Consider the following 15,848-nt stretch of genomic DNA (forward strand, 5'->3'; position numbering starts at 1 on the left):
TTTTTCGTGCTAAAAACGCCTTACTATACTATGTCGTTTTTTTCGGCTAAAAACGCCTTACTATACTATGTCGTTTTTTTCGTGCCAAAAACGCCTTACGATACTATGTCATTTTTTTTCGTGCTAAATACGCCTGACTATACTATGTCATTTTTTTCCTGCTAAATACGCCTGACTATACTATGTCATTTTTTTCGTGCTAAAAACGCCTTACTATACTATGTCGTTTTTTTCGTGCTAAAAACGCCTTCCGATAATGTGTCGTTTTTTTCGTGACAAAAACGCCTGACTATACTATGTCGTTTTTTTCGTGCTTAAAAACGCCTTACGATAATGTGTCGTTTTTTTCGTGCCAAAAACGCCTGACTATACTATGTCGTTTTTTGGGGGCTAAAAACGCCTTACTATCCTGTGTCGTTTTTTTCGTGCTAAAAACGCCTTCCGATAATGGGTCGTTTTTTTCGGCTAAAAACGCCTTACTATCCTGTGTCGTTTTTTTCGTGCTAAAAACGCCTTCCGATAATGGGTCGTTTTTTTCGGCTAAAAACGCCTTACTATACTGTGTCGTTTTTTTCGTGCTAAATACGCCTTGGTGAGACCTGGCCTATGAGAGTGGCTGACGAGCGCAAGCCGTATTCTCCGCCGCCGCCGATTGGACCAGGTCCCCACTGCTGACCTTCGTCGCTGCCTGCACCTTCGTCCCTTACCAGCGTTACTTCTGCAACGCTGACTCCGCTGGTTCGGGCATGCGGCACGCCACCAGGAGGGCGAGTTGATCAGGGATGTTCTCCTTCCTGCTCCTTTGCCAGCCTGGCGCAAGCGGCGTGGTGGACAAGTCAAGACCTGGGCCACCACGATGAAAGAAAACCTTGTGTACCTTTCCGGCCCCCAGGTGGTGGGTCTGAGACGGTGGAACCAGGACTGGCTGAGGCTGTCAGTTCACCTGGTTCGGCTAAAAACGCCTTACTATACTATGTCATTTTTTTCATGCCAAAAACGCCTTACTATACATGGTCATTTTTTCGGCTAAAAACGCCTGACTATACATGGTCGTTTTTTCGGCCAAAAACGTTTTACTATACATGGTCGTTTTTTTCGGCTAAAAACGCCTTACTATAAGAGTCGTTTTTTTGGGGGGGCTAAAACGCCTTATTATACATGGTCATTTTTTCGGCTAAAAACGCCTGACTATACATGGTCATTTTTTTTGGGCCAAAAACGCTTTACTATTCATGGTTGTTTTTTTCAGCTAAAAATGCCTTACTATGACTTACATGGTCGTATTTTTGGGCCAAAAACGCCTTACTATAGAGTCGTTTTTTGGGGGGGCTAAAACGCCTTATTATACATGGTCATTTTTTCGGCTAAAAACGCCTGACTATACATGGTCGTTTTTTTCGGCCAAAAACGCCTTACTATACATGATCGATTTTTGGGGCTAAAAACGCCTTACTATACAAGGTCGTTTTTTTCAGCTAAAAACACCTTACAATACATGGTCGTTTTTTTTCAGCTAAAAACGCCTTCCTATACATTGGTCATTTTTTTCGGCCAAAAACGCCTTATTATACATGGTCGTTTTTTTCGGCCAAAAACGCCTTACTATACATGATCGATTTTTGGGGCTAAAAACGCCTTCCTATACATGGTCGTTTTTTTCGACCAAAAACGCCTTACTATACATGGTCGTTTTTTGGGGCCAAAAACGCCTTCCTATTCATGGTCGTTTTTATTTTTTCAGCTCAAAGTGCCTGACCAAACATGGTCGCTTTTTCGGCCTAAAAAGCCTTACTATACATGATAATTTTTTTTCCGGCCAATAACACCTTACGATACATGGTTGTTTTTTTTGGCCAAAAACGCCTTGCTATACCTGGTCGTTTTTTTTCGGCTAAAAACGCCTTACTATACATGGTCGTTTTTTCGGCCAAAAACGCCTCATTATACATGGTGGGTTTTTCCGGCCAAAAACGCCTTCGTATACATGGTGGTTTTTTCCGGCCAAAAACACCTTACTATACGTGGTTGTTTGTTTGGGGCTAAAAACACCTTTTTTAGCATTCTCGCTTTTATACATATCTATATTTCTACATCTATATCTAGACATATACACATAAACAGATCCTTACAGTTTACGATATGATCCGTGTCAGAAACATAAACTGATCAATATATATTGTATTTATTTATGCGTTTCCCCCCTCCACTCCACTCAATCACAGGGGAGTGAAAATTGGCCTGTTGACGTAAGTGACCACAAGAAGGAGCCAAAGCTCCACTAATCGCAATGGATCTTTTGAAAAAATTGCCCACGAATATTTACCGTTCATACCGATTGCTACATACCAATTACGTCTGGTTGGAAAGAGTAGTACATCGATGAATTATACAAAAAATATGACCGTCCTTCATAGTTCGACGATTAATAAAGAACTATTTATCGTGGTACGTTCCAAAACACAAAAAAAACCCCACTGTAATCGTTGGCACACTCACCAGCTTTAATCACTTAGTTATATGCCTCGAATTCGAAACTGCTGGTCGAAATCGCAAGCTGTGTTTTTGTTTACTTCCACCACAAGTGGTCTCGACCGCTCGAGTTATTTTCGACAATTTCCACTAAGTCTGGAACGTCACATTCCCAGTGACGTAAATGCGGAAGCCGGAAGTGCGACACCGCATGTTCACTTTTGAGTTTCTTCTTTCAAAAGTAGTTTTTTTTTCCCCCTAACTTTAAACTTCACTTGACACTCGTCTTTTATAAAGCACCAACTCGACTGTTAAGGACTGAGCACTTTCGAGTGCGTCGAATGTAAACAAGTGTTGCGTACGTACCCGGCCAGTCGGAGCATCATGAAGTTCTGAGAATCTCGCTTGCAAAGTTGCAGGAGGGCGGCGGCGAATCTCGGAAAGTGGACCTTCATCGATGGGGGGGGGCAATCAGGATTTTAGCGGTGCTGCGTCTGACCAAACATTCAAATCGTTCTCACCTCCACACGAGTTCAAAGGTGGATGCACCCCACTGCGCTATTCCGGAAGTGCAAGTCTTACATCCGGGCATTTGCATCCAGGAACTTCCTTGAACTTTGGTTCCGCAATTTCAAAACTCCGCAGGGAAACTCTTGCTTGTAAATAGGAATAACGACTCACTTATATATCTAAATGCACAAGTCGATTGTCTTATTTAGTTACGCATTTATTTAACGTAATTTGATTTTTGAAAGTGCGATGTATTTATTAAGATGTTTAGGACATTAACTTTCATAACAAGAATATCAATACATCTGAAGTATTTGAAGTTTTTAATTACTCCTAAAACACAAGCGACTATCATTTTCCCAAGTCCACCCAGCAGAATGGCATTAAAAAAAAAATGACAACCATAATTTGCTTGTGACACCAAATACCATTTATTATTATTATTTTTTTAGAGCTTTTACAAAGACTACAAAATCCTCCAGATGAGTTAAATCACTGTCTCTGTCTATTTACATGATATGTTACATACAAATGTACAAAATATAAAACATTCAAAGACAAATGTTTCACCCGAAAAGAAGAAAAGAATGTTTGCATCTCAAAACGAGACTAAATGCTATGGGCTTGGACTGACACATCTCCGAATTAGATGGCGTACGCTGGGGTCAGCGAGTTTGGAAACGGGAAGGCCGGGCTGCGGAGGCGCGAAAAGCTGACGACAGGTAGCATTGTAGACAAGACGGTGGCATTGTCCTGAGGCTGTGTTAATTTCGGGTGGGCGTTGGCTGACCGGTAGCACCTGCGGTGTTTTCTGTACAGTACGGTGTGGAGTGAGCTGCGGCGCCTCGGCAGCCTGGCCAAATGCGAATGACACAACTCAAAAGATTTCACGGCAACAATGGGAGCCGCCGACTGGAAAAGTGCAGCTTTTGTGATTTGTAGTGAGAACACTTTTCTATCTACACAACGTGTGCCTCCTGCACTGACACACATCACAAGACGCACACCTTTTTTTTTTTAAACAATAATTTACTTTTTTTCTTCTTTCTGCAGGTTCGTGTAATATCAACTGGGCGAATGCATCTTTGATTTCCTGTGCAAGGTGACTGAAGTATTTACAACCCGCCCGAGTGTGCAAAAACCAACCCACGCATTTAAAAGGACAATCAAAAATGGCTTCCGTCCAATACTTGTGTGTACATAAAGGTAAATATCTCTTTCTCAATGACCCCCCCTGTTAAAAAGCATGCTTAAAAAAAGAAGGGGGACAAACAAACAAACATTTGGTTGTGCTCCTGTCAGTTCAAGTGAGCCCAGCTCAACTGGGTGGAGAAGAAAAAAAAAAAAACAAACAACTTTAAATCTTATATACTTATATATAGATAATGGTCAGTTTAGAATTCACATACAACATGAACTCTTTGATTTTGCACTTTAAACGTGTTCGAAAGGAAAACAGGAAGCATCCATAGTTAAGCATCCATATGAATCTCTTGTCGTTATAAAGTCATTGGAAGCAGGAGGAGACCCTCCCCCATCGCCCCTCCAAAAAAAATCTTTTTGCACACTTAAGGCAACGAGAAAGCACCAATATCATTGTTCCCTAGTGAAGGTGTTTTATCTGACTGCATCGTATTTCGTCGACTGATCCGCACCGGTCACAAAGTGAGGAAATCGAGCTGTGTGCGTCACTTGGCACGTATTTTCGGCACAGTAGCATCATGTGGCAGATTGGTCATTGACATGCGAGGGCACCGAGGTGACGGGCCGATAAATACTCACGTTAAGAGCCCCACCTGCCACAGAAGCGCACCGGAAACATCTTAAAAAGCGGGAGAATTTGGACGAAATTGACTTCAGGAGCCACCGAGGTGGAAGAGCGCGCGACCTTTTGGAAGGTTATTTGGACCAATGCCTGTGAGAAAAGCACCTTTGTAAACAAAGAAATACATCGACAAGAGTACCTGGCCACCTCCTTACTCGGGTTGTAAACACAGAGAAAAATCTTCCAGTTGCAAAGATGAAGTACAAGACTGAGGGTGAGCCGAGCATTTGAATTCCGACAAAACACTTTGTGCAATCAGACGAGAAGTTGCATCCTAAAAATGGAGGAAAGTAACAAAAGATGACTTCAATTGGGCTCGCCATTGAAATAAAGGCCCTGGGATGCCACAAGATGGCGCCAAAAGCCCCGTAAATAGGAATTTGTTTCAAGGAAAAAAATAAAAATGTTGGTCATGACGGTGGTTACTTGCAGAGCCGAGTAGTTTATGAGGTGGTACTTGATGTCAAAACGTTTGCGAGCCACTGGTTTAAATTATGACTCGACGGGGGTAAGAACCATGAACGCAATTTCATTTGATATCACCGATGATTTTGATCCAAACCACAAAACCTGTCATGTATTTGCACTGTAGGCGTGTCAAGCGGGCCTGGCGGAGGGAGCTTCAGAGCGCCGACTCCAGCGAGGAGTCCAGGTGGTCGTCATGGTGACTGGCGCTGTCGCTGTCGCAGCTCTGCGCACTGGAGTAGTTGGCCGCCTCCTGCAGCCTCAGCAGCATGTTCATCTTCGGGAAGGCGCACAGAAAAAAATGGGAGTTGATTACTGAGTCGGGAGAACGTGGCGAAAAGTGCCCGAGCGTCTCCTACCAGGGGGTCTCCCTCGGTGTCGCTCTGGGACACCTGCTTGGACGAGGCCCCCTCCTTGGACGAGCTGTAGCCGTCGTAGCCCACGTCTTCGGGCCTGAGCTGCAGCAACGACTGGCCGTCCTGCTGCTGCTGCTGCTGTTGCTGCGGCTGCACGGGGGCAGCGGCTTGCCACGGGTACGTGTCGCTCACCCACTTGGACGGGTCTTCCCACGCAGCCCTCTTGCCGTACAGCTGCGAGGCAATCGATTCATCGGTCAATCGACAAAAATCATCCATCCATCCCAAAGCACCCAGAGCTCTTTGGCCCCTCCCACATGTGATGACCCCAACAGGAGGAGGGAGTCACGTTGCTTCTTCGGGCTGAGTCTAGCTGGGCCCCATGGGTGAAGACCAGGTCACCCGCACCTCCAGATGGGGGGTCCCGGTGATCCACACCCGGGCGAGGGAAAACGCTGCCCAATTTTGGTGTTCATCATAAATGGTCTGTGAGTCATACTTTGTCTGGTCCCTCACCCAGGACCTGTTTGCCATGGGTGACCCCGCCTGGGACATAAATCCCCAGACCCCCGAGTCCCGAGAATCAATGGGACACGCAAACCTCTCGAGCGAGGAGGGGGTCGACAAAATAATTGCTCACCTGGAGTCCTTCTCGGACAGCTTCCAGCAGGTAGGGCACCAGGGAGTAGTTCCAGAGGTCGGTGAACCACACGCGCGACCCCTCCTTATCCATGGGACAGGACAGGAAGAGACGGGGGCCTATGGGGGACCAAATCGAGCGGATTTGATTTGAAATCGTTTTGAAACCCATCTGTTGTGCACTAAATGCGCTTATGTGTGTGTGCGGCTGACCTATCGTGACATCGGAGGAGCTGTGGGCCTCCAGGAAGCCATTGAGGTGCTGCCACGTCTTGGGAATCCAGTCGATGATCTTAATGAGGTCGTTGCTGCGCACGTTTTTATGGATCTCCGTTTCAATCAGCTTCCGTCGCAGGAAGCGGCCCAGGAAGCCCTTGACGGGCTCTGTGTGGTTGGTGCACAACACCCACCTGTGAGCGGAGGACGCGGGGAGAGAAGATCCGCTCATTAAAAAGGCGCTCTAATGACGCAGATAAACTCTCGTCAAGCTTATTTCCGAATTGACACAGTACGGTCAAATATGGGAGATGTCAGACACAGAGAGGTGTGAGAGTTCAACGGTGGCGACAAACCTGAAGTTGTGATGCAGCTCGAGGTTGGGGGAGGAGGACACTCCCTGGTTCATGGTCCCGATGACGTAAGGGCTAAAGCGGACAACAAGGTCATGAGGCATCGTTCTCAAATCCAAGTCTATTTTACATTGGAAACATTTTCATGGCACATCACGAACCAAAGCTCTCATGAAATTAAATTGGCTGACCAATCAGTTTGTCACGTACATTCAAAAGCTGAGAAAAGATCACATTAGGTTCACCTGTAAAGGTTTTTATGCATTTTAGGTCTCGTCCTGAAATTTCACCTGAAAGCCAAATATCGCAATTTTTTTTGGTGAGTAGTGCAATGTTGTTTGCATAGATGGACAAAACTTTATGGGCCATGACACAAAAAAAAAAAAACAAACTCCCATCCCCTTAATAAGTATCCGACAACCTTACCATTTGTGGTACTTGCAGTTGAGGAAGCCGTTGAAGATGTCGCTGAGGGAACTAATATGGTGGAGGTTGTCCAGAATGACCACAGTGGGGAGCTTGGTGTCTGTGCCCTCGGAATTACAGCGCTCCGCGAGGTTGGACAGATACTGACGCAGGTCCTAGAAGAGGAAAAGCGGAAGAATGTGGGACCATATTTGTCGAACTATCCCAAACAAACTTTCCTCATTGGAATGAATGGAAATGCCTTTAATCCGTTCCAGCCTCCTTTTTTTCATCTGTCCTTTAATTTTCTTCAGTAAGAAAAATGTGCTTGCATGCTTGTTGTCTTCAACTAGCGCGTGTACCTTGCTGGAATTCTGGTCCACGTTGAAGCTGGCACAAACTCCCATCCCCTTAATAAGTATCCGACAACCTTACCATTTGTGGTACTTGCAGTTGAGGAAGCCGTTGAAGATGTCGCTGAGGGAACTAATATGGTGGAGGTTGTCCAGAATGACCACAGTGGGGAGCTTGGTGTCTGTGCCCTCGGAATTACAGCGCTCCGCGAGGTTGGACAGATACTGACGCAGGTCCTAGAAGAGGAAAAGCGGAAGAATGTGGGACCATATTTGTCGAACTATCCCAAACAAACTTTCCTCATTGGAATGAATGGAAATGCCTTTAATCCGTTCCAGCCTCCTTTTTTTCATCTGTCCTTTAATTTTCTTCAGTAAGAAAAATGTGCTTGCATGCTTGTTGTCTTCGACTAGCGCGTGTACCTTGCTGGAATTCTGGTCCACGTTGAAGCTGGCCACATTGTGCTCGGTCACCTCCTGGCCCATCTGGGAAATGATGAACTCGGCCAGCTTGGCGGCCAGGAAGGACTTTCCGGTGCCGCTGGGGCCCGAGAGGATGATGCGACGGTGCTCCATCAGCAGGTTGAGGTACCGCTGGATGATGGGCTTCGGGATGAGGGTGTCGAACACCAGGCTGTCGATGCTGCTGTCCTTGACGCCTGCCGGGGGCCGCGGGTGGGGAGGCGTCAATGTCGCACCTCAAGCGATTGGCTTGGGCCGTTCATACCTTTGAGGTTGACCTTGATGACGTTGCTTTCGCCCACCAGGTAGCCGCAGGGCAGCAGCTCAGGCACTTCGGAGGAGTGGGCGCGGACCACCTCGCCCATCCTGTAGCAGACGATGCTATCCGAGCTAAGGCCCAGACTGGTCACCGGGTCCACCCGAAATACGTACTCCTGCAGCGTGCCAGGGAGCAACGGGAGTCACAAAGCAACCCGTCTCAAGGTTTTAACGTCATCGACGACACACAAACGTAACCAAATACTGGCCCCAAGGACCATTGTGTCATCTGCTTCCAGTTTACCTTGAAGAGGCGTCTGATCACCCCATCCAGGACGTCCCACTTGGTTTTCCCACTCACGCCGATGGAGCCAATCAGGTACTCCTGCATTTGCGTTCCCTGTTGATGACATAGACGCAGGGAGCTAAAAGCATCTGGAACGTAAAGCGCGCTAACGGGGAGATTATGACGGTCAACCGCTAACCTTGGTCGTGCTCGGCCCGCTGCTGATGCTGACCACGATCCGCACGCTGCGGCCTTCTTTGCGCAGGTTACCCTCGTAGCTGTCGTCGAGCAGAATATCTAAAGGCCAATGACGACATGAGTTAGCGTGCTGTTAGAGTCTCCGTGTGGTTCAGAAATCGTTTTCAAGTTACAAATGCAGCACACTGAATGTGACTTATTTTCCTTGTGATGTAAATGTTTTGTGTTCTTCACTTTGGACAGCGTTACTTAGTATTCATTTGGCATCGACGACACCACAGGGCTCCGTGCCGGGGCCACTTTTACTCTAACGCCTCACTGCTCTCGCTCATCTGGCCATCAAATAACGAGGCTGCTGCTCGGAGGAGAGCTTTGCTTATTTTAATTACGGTCTGCTCGCGAGAGGAAGCAACTCGCCGACTTCTCAAAAGGGAGGTAAAGCGCGTGGTAAATGTCAAGAAAAATAGCTTTTAATCCACAAAATCTGTTCCAATTGGCATTTGAAGACTCTGCTGGGCGAACGTGTTCTGGTTTCTTTGGACAAAAAGGTCAACGTAAAGTGACTTTTTTTGTGTGTTCTCACACCTCGGAACAAATGTCAGGGTGTCAAAGTTGATCGGGCCTGACGCTTCCGCGCCGGCTGATGCTCAACTGACCTGACATGATGGTGTCGGTGATGTTGAGGTTGTTGAGGGAGAGGCCCAGGGACTGACGCGAGGAGGACGAGGACGTGCTGGAGGTCTCAGAGGGCGGCCGGGCCGTCTTGGCGGGAGTGGCCGTCGGCGTGGCGCTGCCGCTGGACTTGAGCCGGTCGTTTTCCGCTTTTAACGTCTCGATCTCATTCTGCTCATTGAGGGAGACAAGGGGGGCATGTTTTGGAAAATTCGCAGTCTGGATGTGGCGGGGAGCAAATCTGACACAATCAATCATTCACAGCCACTCAGTTTTTATTCTTCAAAAGAGCAAATGAAAAGTGACTACTTTGCGGCGTGCCAGCTTGCCGGCTGTACGTGAGCCTTAAATCGCTGTCTCGGAATTACTGGCTCTAAGCGCCTTTTTGAACATCAAGGCTCCCTTTTGTGGTGACGCTTAAGTCGTCGATAAGAAGCCTGACGTGATTCCCCAGATCACAAGGGAGACGATCGGAGGCTTCTGGAGACACTTAGGCGAAGCGTACAACACAATCATTGAGCCTGTGCTTCTCATGGGAACAATTCTCAGTGTGGCGCACAGACTCCCTCTAGTGGCAGGCAAAAGAATCACTGCCGGAGTCCATCCAGTTCAGTAGCATTTAATTTTGAAATTCCATTTAGTCTTGAAGAGTGGTTTGTTTTTGATGAAGTAGTGAGGTGCAATTGGAGAACCACCGAGCTGGGAGTACGTTTCACGATACCTCACCTGCATGCGATTCATGGCTTCCCTGATCTGGTCCAGGTGGTGGGCCGAACTCAGCGCCTCCAGCCGGATGTCGGTCAGCTTGAGCTCTTTCTCCCTCAGCTCGTTCTTGAGCTGCAGGATGATCTCGGCCTCGGCTTCGGTGCATTCACACAGCCTTCCGGGGAGGGGAGAGGGTAGGAGGAAAGAGGAGGGTGTCATTTGGGGGGTGGGGTGGTACACAATGAAGGCTTGAAAGGAACTAAGGGATGTGGGAGCTACCGGTGAAAACTTGCAACGGCGAGTGCCTCGCGTCATTATTTGGCACTAATTGTGCGAAAACTATGACATGCAAACTGCAGTAAGGAGCTGGTGAGATGAACAACCATATTGATTGGCACGACATTTTGTTATTGTTCTCAAACACACCGCACGGTCTTCTCACAAGATGCAACCGAGGTGCTCCGCACACACGACATGCTTCAAACCGATCTTTGTTTGCAGTGACTGCAACCTGGTTCTACTTTCTGAAAGACTTCGAGGCAGTGCAAAAAAAAAACACAGACACACACACACACACACACATACACACGCAACTTCCCAGCCAGTTACCGGGATCGGTGCTTGTAGACCACGTGACCGTTTAGCTTTTTCTTTGGCGTCCAAATGGAGGAGGACTCGCTATCGCATAGGCACTTGCTAAGCGCGGCGTGGAAGGGAGCAGGGGTGTTAAAAAAAAAAAAAGGATGTGGAAAGGTGAAGGTGGAGGAGAAATAAAAGAGGCGAAATAATAATGAGCATTTGGAGAAAAAACTAAATAAGGAGAGTGACAAATGAAGAAAAAATAAATAAAAATAAAGCAGAAAGCACTGTATTTGCACATATCCACCACAAGATGGCAGCAAAGCATTTAGCGGCAAAACCGACATCAAGCATGTACGCAATCACGAACCCATGTTACATAAACGCAGTCAACTTGCATTTAGCCAATCCAGCGCCACCTCGCTAGCTTCTCAAAAAAAGATTCGTTTTGATGCCTGGGTCTTGTTTTGGATCTCAATGGATCGTGGAGGCAAACGGGTGAGGATGCGCGTGGAAGCTCACTCGGTGGCGGAGGGCGACGAGCGCAGCGTGGCCACGCTGCCCTGCCGGTTGTCGTGCTGCAGCTTGGGGGAGGACGGCAGCGAGTCGCTCATCTCCTCCGCCTCGTCGTGGGCCGACTGCGACTTGGTCTTCTTCTTGCTGAAGGCGTGCTTGAACGAGCTGCGGAGCTGCGTGACACAAAATGGAGGGGGGGGTGGGGAAGAAAAAAAAAACGGGGGTCAGTGTCACTGATGCAAACGACCTCCTCGGTGAGAATTTCGATCGGAGATCAGGAGGGTAACGCCGTGCTGTTTTTCCAAGCAATGCTCACTGCTGGTGGAGGAGGTAAGAGGAAGGCAAATGTCAAGGCTGTAAGTAGAGAATGAAATGAGGGCGGGAGAGGTGACTCAGCTTTTTTTTTTATTATCATTATTTTTTTATTTTGCTTTCTAAAAATGAACAGGCAATGACGGGGGCAGCTGTATCCATGCTGATGTTTCCAGAAAAGATAGAAGACAGGCTACTTTTAGAGGGCAAAAAAGGGCACACGTTCAAAGGACACAACTGACCTGAGCTGGGATGGAATCAGCCACCTGAAGATGCAGAACGCACACATACGCAGAGACACAGACACACACACACACATGCATACACGCCAGCTCGCGTTAGGGAAAAAAACTGAACTGGAGTTGTCAACACAAGTCAGACTTGATACGGCAGGCGTATATTTGTGGAGGTGCGCCCAGGATGGGACGGCAGACCCCCTTGGCAGAGGTTTGAAGTCGATTGAGAAGAGGCAGAATTGAGCTTGTTGAGACCCAGCGTACGTTGCAGACGTCGAGAAAAATAACACAACACACCACACCGAAGGAAAATGTCACAAAAAGCAAAAATATGCCGAAATACGGGAATGATCACATCATTAAATTGATTAGAGCATTTAATTTTTCGACATGTCACCAGTACCATCCAATTCTAGGCCAAATCTGAAAAGACGTCTAAAAACGACTTTGGGAGTGAATGAGTTAACAAAGACAATTTTTTTTTCTTTTTTGGGGGGGGGGGGGCAGTAAGTTGATCATTTCCAGGCCAATTAAATGCAACTGGATAATTTCACCTCTCGTGACCACGTGGTAGAGAATTACTGTCTCGGTATACTTGGAATTGGAATTGTCAACCTAATTGTCTCTCGCGGGTCAGACGAGGCCATCGACTCCTTTTGCATTTTCCGGCTTCGACAGTGCGTCGCGGCAGTATTTGTACAAATGAATCATTCATTGCAGTTTTAATTAGGCGCTAATTATGCATTTTGTACTAATGAGCCCAATTTAGCAACTGCAGAGACTGCAAAGTGGCTTTGGCTGAGTAAGAAAAAAAAAAAAAAAACAGCCACCACAGAGGTGACAAAAGAAGTTAAAGGTCCACATGGGAGTTGTGCTTTAAAAGAATAAGTCCGTATCGGGGAGGGGGTGGGGGGGGGGGCTTTCAGCCTTCCTTTGGGTTCATGCATGGGATTAAGAGCCTTCGAAAAAGCACTTCCACAAAGTGTTTGGCACTTCGGCTTCGACTTCTCAACTCGCCCCAGGGAGTCAATGGGCACTTATCAACACTCGATTGGGATGTTTAAAATATAAATAAATAAAAATACGAGCATTCGTAGCCCTTTGCTGACCATTTTGCAGTCTCATCAGCATGCCCGTGTTCATATGAAATCCAGAGTGGTCCTCAAACAGTTAATTGCGGGTCAGCTGACCCCCGTTGATAATAACTGTCACCTAGCAACCGCGATATGATGATTACGTGCGCGCGTTTGTTCCACCAACCCAGTTCTTCTTCTTCTTCTTGTTCTTGTCCTCGGCATCCTTGCCCATGCTGCCCATGCTGGAGTGGCTGGCCGCGCTGTTGATGCTCGACATGCTTTCGGATGAGTGCTGCCGTCTGATACGGAGGTCTGGGGAAAAAAAGCACAGAAATTCTTATTGGTATGGTATGCCTCCAAAATGTGAGTTTGGGGTCCCCTTATCCTGTTAAGACTCTTATTTATGATGTCCGCCACAATCTCATCGAAGACATTTGAAACTTCCACCTCCACGCATTGTTTCATGTAAGACTTTTTATATGGCTTGCAGGTGCCAAAAATGGTTAAAAAAAACAAACAAACTATAAATACCGTATTTTCCGCACTATAAGGCGCACAGAGAAGCATTCAAATTTCTCAAAAGCCGACAGTGCGCCTGATAATCCGATGCGCCTTATATATGGATTAATATTCGGATTTGTTGGACGTCGTATTTTAAATGTTGTGTCAAGCGCTTTGTTACAGCTACAGCCCTATATAAATAAAGCTGTGTTGTTTTGTATTCCCTTTAGCGTAGCTCCATCTAGTGGAAGCCAAACGCAACTGCAGCCACTATTGTTTCTTCTATTCTATGCACCTTATAAGGCGGTGCGCCCTATCTATGAAAACAGTTTTAAAATAGGCCATTCGTTGAAGGTGCGCCTTATACTCCGAAGCACCTTATAGTGCGAAAAATACGGTAAACAGGTCTCAAATCTAGGTAAAAAAGCTTTAATAAAATAATATTTATACGTTATTGCTTTTGGGGGTGCCCTTAAAGCTCACAACCAGTTCCTGAGTTTCCTGATACCGTTAAGACCCATCCTGGTGTTTTAGCTAAAAGCAAAATAGTCATGATTACCTTTATGGAAGTGATCCGGGCCATTTAGTGCCACCTGTATGGCCGTCTGCGCGTCGGTGTTCTGGGTCTTCAGTGACTCGATTGTTTCCCTCAGCTCGACCAACTCGGTCTCCTGACAATGGAACCAGGAAGCACGATGAAAAGCACCTCGGCAGTTTTGGTTCATCTTAATTAGAAGGGAGTAGTCGTGGACTCCTCCACTCGGCGCGGAAAGCAAACGCCCACGCACCTTCTGCTCGGCCGTCATGGTGAGACTCTGCAGGCGACACGTCATGTTACTCAGGCTTTTCTCAAATGCGGCCACCAGGTGAGACTGCGGACCCGGAAAAGACACACAAGTGAGCTTTTTGCAAGAATTAAAAGATGACAAAATGAGATTCGGATGTGAAGTACGGAAGCTTTGAAGCGTGAATTGAACAGAAGGTGGCCCGTCGCCCACATTCCTGATGCTCAATGAAGCATCCCCGTTGCTCATCATTTTACTTTACAGGCTTCCAAACAATGTTTAGGAGCAGGATTACGATTCCCCGAAGAAATTTCTCCTTGACAGCGGAACATTCGGAAGCCGGATGTTTCCGACAGTTGAGAGACAGGCGGCGGATCAGAGAAAGGCCACGTTCACGGGGGCGACAGGGTGACGTCGGACCATCTGCCCCCTTTGACCTGCGTGTTGTCTCGTGGGTTGTTTGCGCCCCCCTTTCGTAAAAGTTTCGGATATTTGGAAACAATTACCCGGCTGTGAATTTCAGGGGGTGACGCTACAGTAAAATCAATCATTTCAGCGGTTTCTTCCACCATCTGATCAACGTCGCCACAGGAACGATTATCTGATGTCTCTGACGTTACGTGGCTTTGGTGGTGTGGAAAGAGTGATTCCCCCCCCCTCCTCCCCGACGTGCTCAGTTCCGGGACTCGGTGATTGTGATTAGATAAACGACCCGGAGACTCCTGTCAGAGCCGCCGTGACTCTGCGGAACGTCAAGCAATGACAGGAAGCAGCTTGCGGCGAGGCGAGGTCCAATCAAATAATTCATCTCAATTTTGCCCGAGGTGACTGAGGAGAATGCTGATAGGCAGCAGATGCTAAATGTGTTCCCAAAATAAAATTCTTCTACTTTTTTTTTTTTTTTTGCGCTTCTAAAATCAAACATTCTGAAGTGTTAGCTTCCTGAAAGGGCGGAGCTAGACATGCCCGAAGAGGCGTTGCCCAATGGCCCAACCATCTGTCTTGTTTCTGGAGCCCGTCCGCCACGGGGCCGTCGGCTGAAGTTGATGAAAGGACCGACGCGGCGGCGAGAATGAGGTCAAGTTATCAGCGTTAGCGCTGCCAGGACCACCACGGCAAGAGGCGCGGGTGGAGAAATATCGAGGACATCGATCAGACCGAGAAGCACTTTTCAGTGGCCCGCAGTATAAATAGGCTGCGTCTAACGCCACTGCAAGAAAGAAGACTCCCAAAAGCGCCTGCAAGTTAAAGACGGTCGACTTTTTAAAAGAAGTTGGGCTCCCCCTAGTGGCACGTCAAAGAATCACTGCCTACAGCGCAGTTGTGGTTTAACTTTTAATATGTTTGTTTTATTTTAAAAATACTTGATATAAATATATAAATAAGAAAAAGAACTCATCTTGTGGACAAAAGGTGTTTTTAAAAATTATTTTTTTGGAGGTATTTATTGTGAGTGCAATTTGAAGCAGTGTAAAAATGCGTGGTGGTAATTCTTTTATTTTGGTAAAAAAAGAATAACGATAATTGCCACATGGGCGGAACAAAAATAGTGACACCCTCTCAGGATGATGCACTTTTAAACGCGGCGCTTCAGTTCCACGCGATTCTTGCGGGAATTTCGTTGCTCTGCGCAACTTTTAATTATCGGAGTCAAAAAAAAAAAAAAAAAAA

At 46.9% G+C, this 15,848-nt stretch overlaps 2 protein-coding genes and 1 long non-coding RNA gene across 15 annotated transcripts in view; 1 reads left to right on the plus strand and 2 right to left on the minus strand.

The window, feature by feature from the left end:
* Positions 1–1,763, minus strand: part of LOC109528798 (mitochondrial-processing peptidase subunit beta-like) — a 24,633-nt gene extending 22,870 nt beyond the window's left edge. The window contains exons 1-3 of the mRNA XM_019891764.1: positions 1,752–1,763; positions 878–931; positions 708–810 (exon numbers count right to left, since the gene is read on the minus strand). Of these exons, the coding sequence (XP_019747323.1) occupies positions 708–810; positions 878–931; positions 1,752–1,763 (169 nt within the window). The remainder of the gene's footprint in view (positions 1–707; positions 811–877; positions 932–1,751) is intronic.
* A 1,998-nt stretch (positions 1,764–3,761) lies between these two features.
* On the plus strand, positions 3,762–4,238 carry LOC109528834 (uncharacterized). Its single transcript, XR_002170737.1, has 2 exons — positions 3,762–3,920; positions 4,033–4,238. It is a non-coding gene; the product is annotated as an uncharacterized LOC109528834 (long non-coding RNA).
* Positions 3,988–15,848, minus strand: part of nav3 (neuron navigator 3) — a 231,640-nt gene continuing 219,779 nt past the window's right edge. For 10 of the 13 annotated variants that reach the window (XM_019891775.1, XM_019891776.1, XM_019891773.1 and 7 more), the window contains 17 exons: positions 14,181–14,264; positions 13,952–14,063; positions 13,076–13,203; positions 11,822–11,845; positions 11,274–11,440; positions 10,194–10,347; positions 9,452–9,638; positions 8,797–8,894; positions 8,616–8,711; positions 8,319–8,487; positions 8,015–8,250; positions 7,674–7,828; positions 6,837–6,908; positions 6,478–6,674; positions 6,266–6,384; positions 5,629–5,859; positions 3,988–5,546 (listed from right to left, as the gene is read on the minus strand). In XM_019891775.1, the coding sequence (XP_019747334.1) occupies positions 5,427–5,546; positions 5,629–5,859; positions 6,266–6,384; positions 6,478–6,674; positions 6,837–6,908; positions 7,674–7,828; positions 8,015–8,250; positions 8,319–8,487; positions 8,616–8,711; positions 8,797–8,894; positions 9,452–9,638; positions 10,194–10,347; positions 11,274–11,440; positions 11,822–11,845; positions 13,076–13,203; positions 13,952–14,063; positions 14,181–14,264 (2,349 nt within the window). In that variant the 3' untranslated portion in view covers positions 3,988–5,426. The remainder of the gene's footprint in view (positions 5,547–5,628; positions 5,860–6,265; positions 6,385–6,477; positions 6,675–6,836; positions 6,909–7,673; positions 7,829–8,014; positions 8,251–8,318; positions 8,488–8,615; positions 8,712–8,796; positions 8,895–9,451; positions 9,639–10,193; positions 10,348–11,273; positions 11,441–11,821; positions 11,846–13,075; positions 13,204–13,951; positions 14,064–14,180; positions 14,265–15,848) is intronic. The other 3 variants (XM_019891771.1, XM_019891768.1, XR_002170733.1) reach the window with 2 other exon arrangements.

Source organism: Hippocampus comes, unplaced genomic scaffold, assembly GCF_001891065.2.
Source record: "Hippocampus comes isolate QL1 unplaced genomic scaffold, H_comes_QL1_v1.1 scaffold63, whole genome shotgun sequence".
In the NCBI taxonomy this organism is placed as follows: domain Eukaryota; kingdom Metazoa; phylum Chordata; class Actinopteri; order Syngnathiformes; family Syngnathidae; genus Hippocampus; species Hippocampus comes.